Genomic DNA, 16,297 nt, shown 5'->3' with positions numbered 1-16,297 from the left:
TACTTTCTCTAGCTCCTCCATTGGGGGCNCTGTGATCCATCCAATAGCTGACTGTGAGCATCTTTTCTTAAGAGCATGATATGTATGTTAGCCACATTCTTCTTCCAGGGTTCTGTAAAAGCTACAGAGGATTGTTCACATCAGTCATCCGGTGGCTGGCTAGTTAATTCCCGAGTAAGCTACTCTAAGAACTGATTATAATTCTTTTTCAAATACATAACTGGGAGAAGGCCAGAAAAGAATTATTCTGTCTTGTAGGAGAGAAGAATCCAGCAGATAGTCACAGAGCTGTGGCACCAGAGCCTTTCTTTCTTCTGGTATTGTAAATTATTGTTGTAGTGGAAAGCCAGATTGCCGCAAGATGGAACATCATACTTCCTCTCAGCAGAGACCTTACATAAGAAAACCTTCATGAATAAACGTTGCTATTAAAATGCATGCTATTTAATGTAAAGTGCAGTAAGTGTTTTACATACTTTGTAAATTTTAAATGGCCCCTTGCCTCTGGGCAGCTGTTTCATGAACTTTCTTTTTGTCAAAGGAAACTAATTTTGAAAGTACAGGGCATGGTGGCACATATCTAATCCCAGAACTCCTGAGGCTAAAGCAAGAAGATCAAGAATTTAAGGACTGCCTGAAGTATATAGCAGAGTTCTAGGTCAGCCTAGCTACAGGGGTGGGGGGAAGGGGAGATAGCAGCTATGGGGTGGAGGTGGGGGCATAGCAGCTATGGGGTGGAGGTGGGGGTAGCAAAGAAAACTAATTTTATAACCCTTTAAAGTGCCAATCAAAAATAAAATACTGTTATTTTTAGATATTTTACTTGTCTCCCTACATCTAGTCTCTCTCCTATCCATCTGAGAATTCAAGTGCCAGTAGAGCCAGATGGTGCCGCTGTAAGCTGATGCAGCTACATCAGGTGGCACACAGGGGTCTATGAAAGGGCAGCACCACCATCCTCAGATCATCATTGCTGTCAATAAATATGGGCCCTAGAATTGCCTGAGCTTTTAATTTTCATGAGAAGCTGGAAGACCCTACCTTTAGGTAATATCACCTGAGTTCTCAATGCTAAAAAGTTTAGATTCTTTACTCTGAGCACTCAGGAGGCAGAGGCAGGCAGATCTCTGTGAGTTCAAGGCTAGCCGGCTCTACAGGTAAGTTCTAGACAAGCCAGGGCTGTACAGAGAAACACTGTCTAAAAAAATAAAATAAGTCAAATTAAATCTTGAATACGGTCAAAATATGTACATGTATGGAAATGCTACAATGAAACTCATTATTATATGTAACTAGTATATGCCAATACTTTTTTCATTAAAAAATGTAAATAGTTTTATGCAGGTCAATTTGTTAATATCTCTGTTGGCTCCTTCCTGTAGGATAGCAAGTTGCAGCCTTCTTCCTACAAGTTTGGTCCTGCCAGCTTTAAGGTGTTTGGAAGGCTTCCAGCATCATTGTTCTCCTTAGGAGAAGATATTTAAGTGAATCCAGTCAGAATAGGGACTGAGTGGAGGACAGCACACGTGTCCAGGCTGTTCTATTGAAGCTGACCAGAGAGTAATCTAGAGTTGCTTTTGTACAGGTCTGCTCTCCTAGGAGCATAGCATTCCTTCACATGGACATGAGCCATAACTGTGGGACAAATTGCCCTAAAACTTAGTGGCTTGTGCACTAAGTGGTTATCATCTCAGTTTCTGGGGGTCAGTAACTTGAGAGCAACTTGGCTCAGATAGTCCTGGCCCAGTCTTGGGAGACTATACTCACTGAGCCCTTAGCTGGGGCTATAAACACTTGACACTTTCGGGAGCCTAAGGAGGCTCACTCTTGTGACTGGCAAGCTGGCGCTGCCTGCTAGCAGGCACTCATTATCCTCTCAATATGGCCACTGCTTGCTCCAATAGCCAGTGATTCAAAACTCAACAGGCTAGAAGCCAGTGCCTTTTTACAACTAATCTCACAAGTCACACATCATTATTTCTGTGATATCTTATCGATTCCACATATTTACCCCACTTGATATAATGGAACACAGATAAGGAGATGTAGACTATCACAGGCCATCTTAGAGGCTGCCTGTCACCACTGTGTTCCCAGAAGACCCTCAGTAAAACCTTTATAAACACAATCCAACACTAAAAGGGGTTTTCCAAAGAGACCTAAGAGAATAACACACACATCACAGTGATTTGTGTTTCATTTACTAACGTTTCTGGGACCACCCGTGAATGTTAAATCCCCTGAATGTATAGCTCATCCCTCAAACGCCTTCTCTGGAACATTCTAAAGTACTTTTTTTTTTTAATTAAAATCCTGCACATACCATCACTTAGAGCACTGGTTCTCAACCTTCCTAATGCTATGACCCTTTAATATAGTTCTTCATGTTGTGGTAACCCAAACCATAAAATTATTTTGTTGCTACTTTCAAAACTGTAATTTTGCTATGTTATGAATTGTAATATAAATATTTGATGTGCAAGTCCTATGGGATGGTGATTTGGCCATCAAAGGGTCTCGACCCACAGGTTGAGAACCACTGCTTAGAGTGACAGCTTGGGGTCTACCCTCTGCTCCCAGAGGGAATGCTAATTAGCTCACCCTGTCTGTTCTATGGGGGTATTCCTCGACTATTCTTTGTTGGCATGCAGCCAGCAGAGCAAGCGGAATGACCAGTTTGGGGGCTGTAATCCAAAGTTTCCTACACAAAGCTTCAGTGCCATCTTATGTGAGTTAGATGAAGGAGTAGGGTTCCCCCAGTGTCTGCCATGGTATCCATTTCTGGTACTCCTTTTCTGATCCACCCACCAACTCAAAGAACATGGCAAGTGGGTGTTGCTGATGCTCTCAAACACATACACCTCAGGCCCCATGGTGCTATAGCCTCTTTCAAGACCACCTTTTGTATCCTTAAACAAGATTTGGCTTGAATGAAGCTGTTAAGGGGAAGAAAAGGTATCCCAATATGGTTTCCCCCAGGAAACCCCACAACTGATCTCTAGTTCTTGTTTGTTCAATAAACAAAACCAAAGGTTGATAATAGAAGGTCACCACTAGCAACATGTATGGATTCTGTAACATTTGTTTATGTAACTGAGAGGGAACATTGTATGGGCCCACCCTGGCAGTCAGTGGCCACCAAGTCCCAGTGTTAGTAAATGGAAATGAAATATATACTTAAGGAGGCCGTGGTGGCGAGCATTCTGTAGCGGGGATGGGGAGAGGTGGGGGGGGTGGGGGGTGGTATAATTATAGAATTGAAATCTGAGGCTGCAGTGTGTAAGGGACCGTTCTAGGGGAGAGGCTGTGTGATAGATGGTCTGCATTGTTCTCCTTATGACCTTCTCCTGAACTTCCCTTTAGAAGAACAGAGGAAATACAGTTCTGCCATTTCCCACATTGTTTCTGAGTAATACTTTACGATGCCCACCCTTAGCATTTTTATCTTCCACTGGGGTTTACTTTCTCTCCAAGGCTTTGCTGTTTCCCATAGTAAAATCTAATCACTAATGATTCTGCCCTAGTGTTAATGCACAATACTGACGCTACACAAATATTTGCCCATATTGAACACAATGCCTACAGGGAAAGGAAAACTCCCAGTGGCATCCATTCACTCTGCCAAGCAGAACAGTCAGGGAAAGCCTACAGTGATGATACCAAACCCAGGAGGAGGGGGGCAGTTGTTTCCAAACCTGGAAACAAACAATAGGGTCTTTTGAAGGAGATGAGAAGGAGCAATGGGGACTTAGATCAGAGACAGTGCTACAAGCCTGGAGGATAGTGACCAGTGTGGGGGCTGTGCCCAAAGGAAGAGATCGATCTTAAGGGCTCCAAAGCTCACCACAAAAACTCTTTCTACCTATAGTACAAATGGACTTAGGAACAGGAAACTCTCCAAGGCCAAAAATGGGTTCTCACAACAACTTGAAACTCTTACCTTTAAAAAATGAGGGATATTTAAGACCCTATTTTCCTCAATCTGTACTTGCATAAAATATTCTCAGAGTAATATGGAGGCCATCTGGAGCCAGTTCTCTTTTCCCTTAGAGAGGGACTTGTTAACTTCTCTCACAGCTAAATTTGCATATGTTCTAACCTTTGCCTTATGGCTTTGTAAAAATTGTAAGATGGCTACTGGCATGGTGGGAGGATATTGGGCACACACACCCATTGAGCAAACTGTAAATCAACCCACTTTCTGTTTCCTACTTTCTTCAGAGTCCAGGGAAACTTAGTGTGTCTAAGTGCCTCCTAACAGCGCTGGTCCTGAGTTGGGTTTCTGTTGCTTGACATGATGATCTCCAGTTCCATCCATTTTCCTACAGTGACATAATTTCATTGCTTCCGACTGAGTAAACATCCACTGTGTATGTGCACCAGGGCTTCTTCATGCGTGTGTTTGCTGAGAGAGCACTTAGGTTAAGCAACCACGAACACTTCTGTGGGATTTTTATCCAAGCCAAATTTCTAACAAGGCAAGGTTCTACTTAGCTTCAGAATCAACTCTCAGTTGAATCCTTGGAGGATTAGGGGGTTGTTATTTTTCTTTCTCTTTTTGTCAGTTGTTGAGGCTAAATGAAAAAGAACTAGACAGTCCTGGGTTAGAGCTTTTCAACTGTGGCCTCTGAGTTTGGCTCCTTTTGTCAGTTGGTACTAAGTACCCGCTGTGCACAGTGCTAATCCCAGCAGAACATTGCCAAGACTTCCTTAGGAAACCAGTGTGGGTTCTGTCTCCCTAAGGAATTTCTGGTCTCTTGGGAGTCCAAAACAGGCCTGAATACATGCATGCAGACACTTCCTTCTATTCTCAGGAGACAGGGGACAGGCCACCACTTGCTGGTGCAGATGCTATTGCAAACTCTTATTCTTTGGTAGCAAGAAAACTGAGTTCCTCACACTAGGATTTTGGCCATCCCTTCAAATATCTATCAAATTGCCTGGGAAGTAGTTAGGTGATTCTTTGATATCTTCCATCTAGTCTTCTCCCTCCCTGTCTTCGTTATTGTTTCCTCATCTTTAGATGTGTATGTGTGGTGTACACACATGTTCACATATGTTCTTTCTTCCTACCACCCCATCAGTTTATGCATATGTTTTTAAGTGTACAAATTCCCTTGGTCAGATTTTTGCTAAAAGCAGGATTTTTGTTTGTTTGTTTCTCCTGAAATTTCCCCCATTGAAATGCCCATTATCACTCCCTCTCCCTTCTGTCCTCAAAAATAGTCAGAATGTGGCATTCTCACTCCATCCTCTCATAATCACTTGAGTGTGATAGAACAATTTCTAGGTTTTTATGGTAGGAGAGAGGTGCTGACCTGAACCATCGCCATCACAACCATCACGTGAACAAAGTCAGGCGGTTCTGTTCACACCTCTCACTTCCTGTGTGTAAGGCTCTGCCGGGTGCTGCAAGGTGCACTGACACCAGGATATGGAGCCTGTGGCCCCAAGGTGCTTCCAGTCTAGGTGCAGAGCTGACTAGCTATACCTACCAGTGAAAGTGAGTACCATTCTAATGAAAGTGGGAGGACAGAGGAAAGCACATCCCCTTGGTGAGGGGATTGTCCTAGAGGGAACAAAAAACCATTTTCCAAAGACACAAAACTGTGCTGGAGGTGATGGAGGAAGTGACAGGAAATGGGAGGCTTTCGTGGAGAGCACAGCCTTTCGGCCCTCCATATTGCCTTGCCATACAATCCCTTTCTCCCTCCTCTCTACTTCTTATCCCCAAGTGTAGCAACTCCTTAGTTCCAGGACCCACCAGTTAGCTCCCTCTGCTAGAGGAGTGTTTGGTGTTCATGAGAACAAAATGAACATTCTAATCTCTTGCCGAGTGTTACTCCTTCCAAAGGCCTGCAGTCCCAGCTCTTAGATTACAAAAGAGGCCCAATTGTTATAATAAAACCTGCAGTTTATGGGAAAATGGGGCAATGGTATTTCCACCTGGGGGAATAGTTCAGCATCTTGCACCAACAGAAAGATCTTCTGTGTTCTGCTTAGTTTTCTGTGGGTGTCTCAGGATTCAGCAGCTGTCACCAGGGGATAGCAATGCCATCCATCCTTGTATGAGTTGATGGTTCAGATGACATTCAGATTACCTGCCTGCAACACTTCTGCATGCCCTAGTGGCAGATTTAAAGAGACAGCTGAGCCTTTCTTGTGGAACTAAGACATAAGCAAGCAAATTTGGGTTTAGTTTTATTTCCCTAGCACATGAATATTGAAAGTTATCTCTTAAATAAGTTGCCCTTGGCTTGAGTTTGTACCCACCTTATTCAGCAGAATACCCCTGTTCCTAACTTCTGTTGAGGCAACCAGCCTATAGCTGCAAGAGCTCTTCCCTTGCCCTGGCCCTGGGCAAATCCCAGGAGAGCATACTGTAAGACAGTGGGCCATAGTGAAACCCGTTCTATGGGTGTTTACTGCTGTAGTCTTAAAGGACATACTCTTGAGAGTCCCCTTTGCAGGTTTGGTTTTCTGGCAAAACCAGGATCATTTGCACTTTCCCTAGAGAGCTGGCCTCATCTCCATGTCCCATCTAGGCCCACACATGCCTGCTTGCTTGGAGATAGCCACATCCTACTTTTACTGGGTCAATATATACCCTATCAGCTAGCTCCAAGTTTCTGCTGAGAACTTGCTCTGCAGGGTGTTAGCCGGCTTTGGCCCTTGGTTCTGGTAATCCTCCACTCACTATACAGTGATCAGAAGGAAATCTCTGATGCTCTCCCTGCCACTGCAGTGGAAATTCACCCTCTAGAATGTCTGCCATCATGCTCAGTGGGGTCTTTTTCATAGCTCAGGTTTCTGGCTTCTGTTCTCTGAATTGGTCTGGTTCCAGTCGGTGACACCAAATGTACCTCCTTTTCAAAGAATAAGTTTCTAGTGTCAGAACCCTCTCTTTTATCCCTAATCAGCAGCAATAAATACTGGCTTTGCCATTTAACCTTACAAATCACATGACCAGATGAGGGTGGGAGAAATGAGCCTTGTCTATGGTGCAGTCCCCTTGTCTATGAATTGGAGCGCAGAGGTCTCTCCAGCCCAGGCACAGGGCACTGTGGGAAGGGAAGCACTGACACTCCGGCTCATGTTCATTTACCCAACAAACATTTACCGAGTACTCAGAATGAATCAGTCAAAGCTAAATGTCAGAGCAGTGTGAATGTTGACGTTTAAATCAGCAAAGCGACACATAGGTAATATCACTGTCTTGGTAGAGAGTGAGCCTTGACTACTAGGTTGACATGGAAAAAGCTAGCCCCTCCATGACATGACATCAGATTTTCACTCTGTTGGTAGCTTTGATATGTCACCAGGCCAAATATAGGGATGCTGCTGAAATTCCAAATTCCCTTTCAGGGTAGAGGAATGAGGGGTTGCCCTCAGAAAGCCATGACAGATGACAGATGTTTGAGTTGGCCCTTTCCAGAATCAGCAGGTGTCCCCTTAGAATCTATAACTGCACACTTTTAGCCCTCAGCTTCAGTCGACATAGTTAACAAAGCAGAAGGAAACCACTGAGCAGAAGAAACTGTAAGACGCATGTCGCCCATGTGCATGTTCTGTCCTTTCCAGTTCCATCAGACCTACCTTACCTTGACTTTCATGAGGCGGGGGACAGCTGAGGCCGGAGGTCCATTTCACCAATGTGACTCCCACTCATTTTTTGTGTGCCTTTGGCAAACAGGCACAGGTTTCAAGGCCCTTTGAGGAGAAAGGACAGTATGTAGAAGACAAGAGGGGTTTGACATTCTGGGATGCTCTTTGCTGTAGTTGTCTTTGCTTTCTAATATTTTTTGTTCTCTCTCTCTCTGTCTCTCTCTCTGTCTCTGTGTGTGTGTATGCAGTTATGTGGGATATGTAGGTGTACAATGGGATGAACATACCCACATTTATGCATTCTCTCTTCTCTCCTCCTCTCTTGCCTCCCTCCATCCCTCCCTTTCTCTTTGTGTGTGTATGTGGAAGCCAGAAATCAACTTCAAATATCATTCCTGCCTTCTTTTTTTTTTTTTTTTTTTTTTTGAGACAGAGCCTGGAAATCCCTGGTTAATTAGAAAACCCCAGGGTCCTCCTCTCTCCTCCCACATGCAGTAGGCACTGGGATTGCAAATGAGGATGACCACTTCCGGGTTTTTATCTGGGTAGTAGGGATCAAACATGAAGGGGGGTATATAACCCTGCATGTTTTGGGACTTCTTCCTAGGCATTGTTGTATACTTCTTTGTGTCTGTCTTTCTCAATGAAATAAGTATTTTTTAATTGTTGAAAGCACCTGAAGTTATAACTGTAAAACAAATCACTATGTGGATACCAGCAGGCCTCGTAATTCAATTCCTTGGGCTGACTAGTAACTATCTACTAACATTTGTTGAGCATATACTTTGGCAAAAGGCACCAACATAAAGCCCATCCAGGTGGCACTATAGCCCTGCATGGGCTCTCTCCTGCAACCTTTGACTTCCTGGTAAAACATCAGAGACAAGATTGGAAAATGTAGGCCACCCAGGCCAGAAACAGGCAATGAAAGCTTCCCGGCCAGGGAGGTAAGGATTCGAGGAATTCCAGGGCTGCTGAGTGTTTCTGAGATGAACCTTGGTGGCTCTTCCTAGAAAAGATCTAAGCTAGTTCTTCCTAGGAACATTCCCAGTGAGATACACACAGAGTGCGGAATTTGTTTTTATTTTTACTTCTTTCTCTTCTTTATCTGTTTATCAAATGTCACGCCAATTTAGCTTTATTTAAGTGACTATATGTCTCTATTTGTGTATTCTTTTTTTGTTTGTTTGTTTATTTGGTTGGTTGGTTTGGTTTGTTTGTTAGTTTAGTAGGGTACTGTTTTGAGACAGAGTTTTTCTGTCCTGGAACTAGATTTGTAAACCAGACTAAGCCTTGAACTCAGAGATCCACCTGCCTTTGCCTCCCAAGTGTTGTCATTAAAGGAATGTGCCACCACCACCAAGCTGTATTCTTTGCTTTGTTTTACCTACCCTAGTACATACAAACAAACTGCAAGGCCAATGTCAGAATCTACCTTAGAAATCTGAGAGCTGGCTTCAGTCCACCAATACTATTAGAGGCCTTTGTGTTATATTCAGTTTGTGTCCCAGAGCCAACTTTTTCTTCCATATGTAAGCAACAGAACTAGAGTTTGATTTTGATGGTGTCCTTGGCAGAAGTGTGGTAGCCCTAGGAATCAAGGATTAGTATAGAAAATACATTTGTATTAGTGCACACTTGGAAAAGGTCTCATTCAGAGCTAAGAGGCTCACTGCCAATACAAATAAAAATAGCTACCCCTCTGGTCCTAACATTGTGCTGGAAATGGCCAGTGAGATCAAGAAAGCCAGCGTCCTTTGGAGACTGTCCAAGTGTGGCATGAGACAGATGTCAACATGTAGACCAAACTGTTTAAGTCACCTTCCCATATGGACACAAGGCTGTTTCAATGTCTTGAGCGTTTTTATTGGTGATAGCCAAAAACAGTTTTCAGTGAGGGTCTCGAAGGTCTTAATCCTCATCAGCACAGTTTTATGAGCATTGAGCAGTGGCCACAGATCCTACGTGGAGATCTCTGCTTTGTTTTTTCTCTGTCTGCTGTACAAGCTGTTACCTAAAGGCTAAGTAGGGTTTCCTCCGCTTCCCTTCTGGACTCAAAACCCACTAGCCAGGCCTGCATCACTGTTCAAATCTCCAGTTGGGCTGCCCTGTGACTTCCTGGACACAGTTTGAACTCATTTCTACAGATGCAGGACAGTTTTCCTGGCAGCCTTACCTGTGATCCAAGGATATTCATCCTGAGTGGTACCCTAAGGTGTTCTCTAGTCTTTACCTGTAGGCTGTTTTCTACATGAGCTCTCATTCCTCTCAGATTTGCCTTCTCCTTCAGATTTCTGTTGCTATTTTTTGGGCCCTATGTGGCTTTGATGGAGTCCCATGCCTCCATTCCAGGCCACCAGTCTCAGCAGTGGCTCAGAACTCATGGCAGCATTGCCAAGTCTCCTTAGTATTGCAATAGAAACATAAGATTTAACAACCCATCTGAAATACAATTTTACATTTTGATTGCTTCTGCCCCAGCCATATCGAGGTTACTTTCAATCTGCATATATTTGTGGGAACAGACTTCTTCACTGCAGTTCAATTTGAGTACACCTTATAATATCAGTGATTATAAAATACCAGGGACTAATAGAGTTTCTTGCTTCCAAGGAGTTCAAACTGCTTTATAATTCTACTGGCCATAATTTATCTTCATAAGCTACTATACAGACAAGAGGAAAAAGTGAGATTAATAATCACATTTTATAGAGGGTAAAATAAAACTTGGAGAAATTGAGTAGCATTTTCCCAGACATGCTCAGCTCTCCTCCAGGCTCTCTGAATGGTCTGCAGACTGAACACTTACATCAGAAATGCATGTGAACCTTGCCCTTGCTCTGTCATAGACTGTGGGCAAGAGTAAGATACTTGACTCTGGGCCAGTGGTTAGCCAAGGACACTGGAGTGAGCAGGGTGTGTGCCCAGCTCCTGCAGCAGACCTCTGCGGCAATGAATGCTGTGAGTACACACAGGGTCAACTCCTCGATTAAATCCTCAGACCTCTTCCCTGGGTTTTGTTCCCAGGGTATCACTCTGGCATCTCAACTACCATATTGATAGGAAGACTACCCGCAGGGCAGGGCAGGGCAGGGCAGGGCAGGGCAGGGCAGGGCAGGGCAGGGCAGGGCAAGTGCTGCCTTCAGTCCCTGCCTTGTAGTTCTGTGAATGCTACTGCCATCTGCATTAGACCAAATAAATGGAAGATGGGTTATAGGAGGGATCTCTGCTTCTACAGTGCATGAGAGGTCTGTGGCTGTGGCTTCTAATGTGAAGAAGAAAGGGTGTCTTGCACATGAGGAGAAGGAACGATGGAAGTGACAGCAGCATGTTCCTAGCATGAGCAAGACCCTGGGTTGGATCCAGAGCACCAAAAAAGAACACCAGAAAAGGGGTATTCTTTTTGTTTGATTACTGCCATATAGATTAAGTCAGATAATAGCTAAGTTATTTAGAATTGCTTGATTGTCCTAGAACTTTTGTGAGGTACTTCCTGCCATGCTCTATTTAACCTTCTTTCAGGCCCCTCCTTCTAGAATGAGGTATATGGCCAGTACTTAAAAATACTAGGATTGGACCCATGTGCACTGGGCTCCTGGCTGCAGTCTTCACACCTCTCTTGGAAGCCAGCCTCTGCAGGGTCACGTGGTCTAGACTGATCGAAGAATAACTTATTCCTTATGTGCACTGTCAAGAGAGCAGTGGAGCTAATAACAAAGCTTCAGTCATTGATGTGTTGAAAGTGACAGTTGTTTTTCTAACCTCCCATAGAAAATGGAATGTATGGTATCTTATGAGGGTCATGTTGGAAAGGAATAGTCACTCTCTTTCTTAGGTGCAGTTTTGTCTGACACTTCATGAATGTGTTTAAAGTATTTTTGATGCCCCAAAATAGTAGTGAGATTCTTTAAAATGGTTACATGAGGTGGCACCATGGCAGTGTAAGTATAGAGCAGCTGTCAGCTGAGTGATCTGCAGAACAGAGATCCATGTACCCAGGGTCCTTCTTGTACTGGCACAACTCTGAGGACAAAAACAACCTCCATGGAATGTGACCTCAAGCCTCCCAAATCTGGAAGAGCCAAAGCAGAGTGTCTCTTGTCATAGTGTTGCCAGGGTGATGTCGCCAGCCTCCAGAGGGAGCTGCTGGGTGCTGCTGTTGCCACAGTTGTCCCTTCTAGAAATGTATATTGGGAACCGTCCACGGCCTAGGCACTGGTGATACAGCAGTGACATGGGGGAGGAATACTCACTGCCTTGCCAGGTACAAGGTTAGCTCAGACCTCTCATGGGAAGCCCCCAGCTCTTGTCTTTCCTCGCCCAGTTTGCCCTTCTTCATGTAATATGTACACATTCCATGTGGTATACCTGTGCTGTCTGCATGAAGCTGCCTCTAACTAGATAGTGACCTCCAAGGGCCCCCAGGCTTTGATTTATTGTTTGCTCCTGAGCCCCAGCATAGTGCCTGGCACATAGTAACACTGAATGGCTAAACATTTAAGTAAGAGACCGAGTGCAGCTGAAGCCAAAGCCCAGTGTGGAGTGACCTGGTCAGAGTATGCCTCAGGAAAGAGTGGGCGTTTCTGCAGCTACTGACAGGGAAGCTAAACAGACAAAAAAAAAAAAAAAAAAAAAAACTTTAGAATTGACTTTTGAGGGAGCCTTCATGAACTCAGAGCCTTGGAGTCTAGCATCACAGGAACAAGGTATGTAAAAAATCACAGCAAAGTACACACATGTCCCCAAAGATTGCAGGCATCCAAAGAGAGAAGTGGGTTCTTTTCAAATAAAGTTTATTATTATTAGTGCTGCGTATACCATGCACATAGAGTCAGAGGACAACTTTGTGTCAATTCCCTCCTCTCACCTTTACCTAGATTCTAGGGATCAAACTCAGGTTGCTATAAATACAGATACCTTCACTGCTGAGCCTCCTCACTAGCCTGACAAGTATCTTTCTTTCCTGGGGCCTCAAACAGCTATTGAAAGAGCAGCGCCAGTGTACCTAGCTTGGAATCTAAGATAAATGAGACCCAGACCATATTCTTATAGATTTAAAAAGAGACAGATAGGCAAATGTGTTGTTGATGGGTCAAAAATGACAGAGGTGTTGTTGTTGTTGTTATTATTATTATTATTATTATTATTATTATTATTATTAGAAGCTACAACTTAACCAGGCATGTGGTGCACACTTTTAATCCTAGCACTCAAGAGGTAAAGGCAGGCAGATGTCTGTGAGTTTCAGAAACACACTACACAGCCAGCCAGAGCTGTATAGTGAGCTAGCCAATGAGACATCTCTCCCTGCCATGAATAAAAGGAAGGAAAACAAGAACTTTTAGTGCCATGTTAGGATATAAGAAGATATTTTCTCTATCTTGGATGTAATTATTTGACACTTCATGAATGTTCAAAGGGTTTTTAGTGTCCTAAATAATCTAATCAGAGAGATTTCTTTAAGATAGTTCTTTGAGGCAGCAGCTGCTTAGTTAATATCTCTTGCACCAGTCTGCCATTCATATTTACATCTTGATCTACTGGTGTAGATAGTAGATGCAAAGTGAGCAGCATATATTTGAGTAAGGAAGACTGGAAGGGATAGGAAGGGGAAAAATAGTTCAAAAATAGGTTTCGTATGCACAGAGAAAAGGAACTTATCCTTTGAGACATGAAAAGGAAGGCTGAGACCAAAAGCAAGAGCTGAGTTAGTAACTATAATAGAAGCATGAATTGAGGACTACTTCATTTACCTAGTACCGGTGAAAGCCGAGCATGGCATACAACTTCATGGTATAGTTTAGCGATCTACTTTAGAGGTACAGTGACACCCCACCCCACCCCAAAATAAAAAAGACGGGTGAAATCGTAACCGTGAGAGACCTTGGCACCAATTTCAGGTTTCCACACCTCACCTTTCTTGCTGTAAGTCTTTGGTGAACCATCTGCAGATAAACACACAGGCTCTCCTCCCATCTCCCTTGCTCAGGTGTCTGTGCAACTGAGCATGGGCTGGTACACACATGCCCCTTTGGGCCTCAGTGCCTGCTATCTGTAGCTGAGTCCTCCTGTACCAGGGCCCAGACTTAGTTCCTTATGAAGACTTACCCCTTCCTTCTCCTTTGTCTGCACTGCACAGAGCTCCCACCCTAACTCATGTTTCACACTTCTTATATTTAATATGGTGTATTCAATCAACATGTATGTATTGACCAAGTGGCAACTAAATGTCAAGCACTGGGCTGCCCTCACGGGCTTTGTAGAGGAAGAGAGACAGAAAGGATGTTATTGGGGAAAGTGCTATAAAGTGACATTTATGGTGCTGGAGATGGCAACTAACTGGTGTCAGAGGAGGTCTGTCTATGGTGGTGACAATTAAGCAGAGCTGTGAAGGATGAGGAGGAAGCTGTTTGAGAGCCATGGGGCAAGCACGGAGGCAGAAGCAACCACATTACCTGAAGCCTACTGGTCCAGAAGGTGCTTAAGGTATTCTGGAAGTTGAAAAGACACTGCTGGCACCAGAGCCTGTTGCAGTAGAAAAGTGACTTGAAATGACAGTGGAAAGGCAAACAGTGGAAAGTAAAGATGTTAACTGGACCTTAAGGATGGAGGAGAGGATATTTCCCTGCCTTCTCTAGCTTTTTGTGGATGTAGGTACTCCTTGGCTTGTGGCACATAGATGCAGTCTCCACCTCTGTCATCATATGGCCATCTTGTCAGTGTCTGAGGCAAAATGTCCCTGTCCCAATAAAGACACCTGTCATATTGGACTAGGACCCACCTTCTATGATAGAGCTTCATCTTAACTAATTAAACCTACAACAACCCTATTTCTAAATAAGAGTCCAACATACCTGCTTTATAATACTGGAGATTGAGCTTAGGACCATGTGCATACTAGGCAAGTACACTACCCCTGAGCTATATCCCCCAACCCAGTGTATCATTCAGGATAAACACAAAACCATGATAGTCATGTAGGGGAAGAATAGAAAGAAAAGAAGAGAAGATGGTACATAGAGCATTTGGACAAAGAAGGAGGATGCTCTAGCAAAGGGTATAGACAGGCAAGAAATTTGGGTATGGGAAAGTGGCACCTAGGAAGCCAGGCCTAACAAAGCAGGAGCAATGGGCAGTTGTACAGAAGAGAGGCAGCTCTCAAGACACAGAGCTGAGATGCTGACCAAGACTACGACAGTGCACAGGCCATCCTGATCCCTCTAGTGTGGCACGTGAGTGTAGGAGCATCTCAGACAAGGTTAAGAAGCTGGGGTGCAGTGGAGAGGCGGGAACGTTTAGGAGGCCATTGCTCTGAGAAATGGGGTATGGAGGAAGCAGATAGTCTTGGTAACACTTGGAGAGGATTAAGGAAAGATGTGTGCTTGAGGCTTGCTTCTGTTTATTAGCTTTGTCCTTGCATTCTGTTTTGTTTTTCCAAAGTTGAAACTGCTGAAGTATGGTGTGTGCTGTGGTACATGCCTTCTCATGGTTGTGTTTATATCACGCATGTTTGTAATCTTTTGTCCCTTGATTTAGTGTTGCCTCTAACTCCAGTTCCAAGGGACTTAGTGCCCTCTTGCCCCACATTTGTGACAGTCTTTCACACAGATGCACATGCACATGAATAAAACTTAAAAGAAAGACTTTGTGGTCTGATCTTGGTTACCAAATACATGTGTACTTTCTCTTTAAAATGCCTTTGAAATTTCTATGTGACCTTGTCTGTCATTTACAGAGACATTAGCTCCTACAACCAGGAGTGGACTGTTTATAGTAGAATTCTGGTTGACTCTCAAGATGATCTATTCATGAATGGGGTTCTATAGTTGTAACATTAAAGAACTTTTATAGAGATCAACCTTTTAGACACAGATGGGAAAAGTAATAGTAGTGTTTCCTTGAAGAAATGTAGGACAAAGATCATTGGGATGAGTGGATATTGGACTTAATTGCCTTATTTTAAGTGAGAGCAGCTATTTTTACATATTCCTGTAAGTAGACTTTCGGAATTCCTTCCTAAACATTAGGCAATCTTTATAAAGAATTCGAGATGTTCAGCTACAAAAGCTAACTTCCTACCATTTGTGGTGTGGTTATCAGGTCATGAGCTCATGTGGTCAGAATGTGATGGTGGTGATGCCCACGGACAGGCTTCACTGTAGGTCTGTTGTACTGCCACCCACCAACCCTTACTCGCTCGGCACTTGCAAGCTAACTACATCCTCTTCTAACTAGATAACAAAGCCAAAGAATGGAGAGTCTCTGCAATGCAGAGCTCTCTCGAGACCACAGACCCCACACAGGTACCCCAGAATTCATACAGAAATAGCTACTGTGTTTCCAGATCACTGATGGTTCTTTCCATTCTTCCTCTCCAGGGCCCCTGAGATCATCCTTGGTTTGCCATTCTGTGAGGCAATTGACATGTGGTCCCTTGGTTGTGTCATTGCTGAACTGTTCCTGGGCTGGCCATTATACCCAGGTGCTTCTGAGTATGATCAGGTAGGTCTGGGTGACACAGGAATTCTCTATGTGACTTCACTCTCCATCCAGAAAACCTTAGATTACCATCTTACTTAGAACCTGCCTTATTAACTTATTAGACTTATCCTGGCTTCCTCTTCTCTTCTCTTCTCTTCTCTTCTCTTCTCTCTCTCTCTCTCTCTCTCTCTCTCTCTCTCTCTCTCTCTCT

General features: G+C 43.8%; 1 protein-coding gene across 1 annotated transcript in view; it reads left to right on the top strand.

Moving 5' to 3' along the window:
- The window catches only part of Hipk2 (homeodomain interacting protein kinase 2), a 187,049-nt gene that overhangs the window by 112,306 nt on the left and 58,446 nt on the right, over positions 1–16,297 (top strand). Inside the window, exon 3 of the mRNA XM_029478639.1 lies at positions 15,984–16,107. Within this exon, the coding sequence (XP_029334499.1) occupies positions 15,984–16,107 (124 nt within the window). The remainder of the gene's footprint in view (positions 1–15,983; positions 16,108–16,297) is intronic.

This window comes from Mus caroli, chromosome 6 (genome assembly GCF_900094665.2).
Source record: "Mus caroli chromosome 6, CAROLI_EIJ_v1.1, whole genome shotgun sequence".
In the NCBI taxonomy this organism is placed as follows: Eukaryota; Metazoa; Chordata; class Mammalia; order Rodentia; family Muridae; genus Mus; species Mus caroli.
The sequence above is the reverse complement of the archived record's forward strand: the minus strand, read 5'-3'. Positions and strand labels throughout refer to the sequence as shown.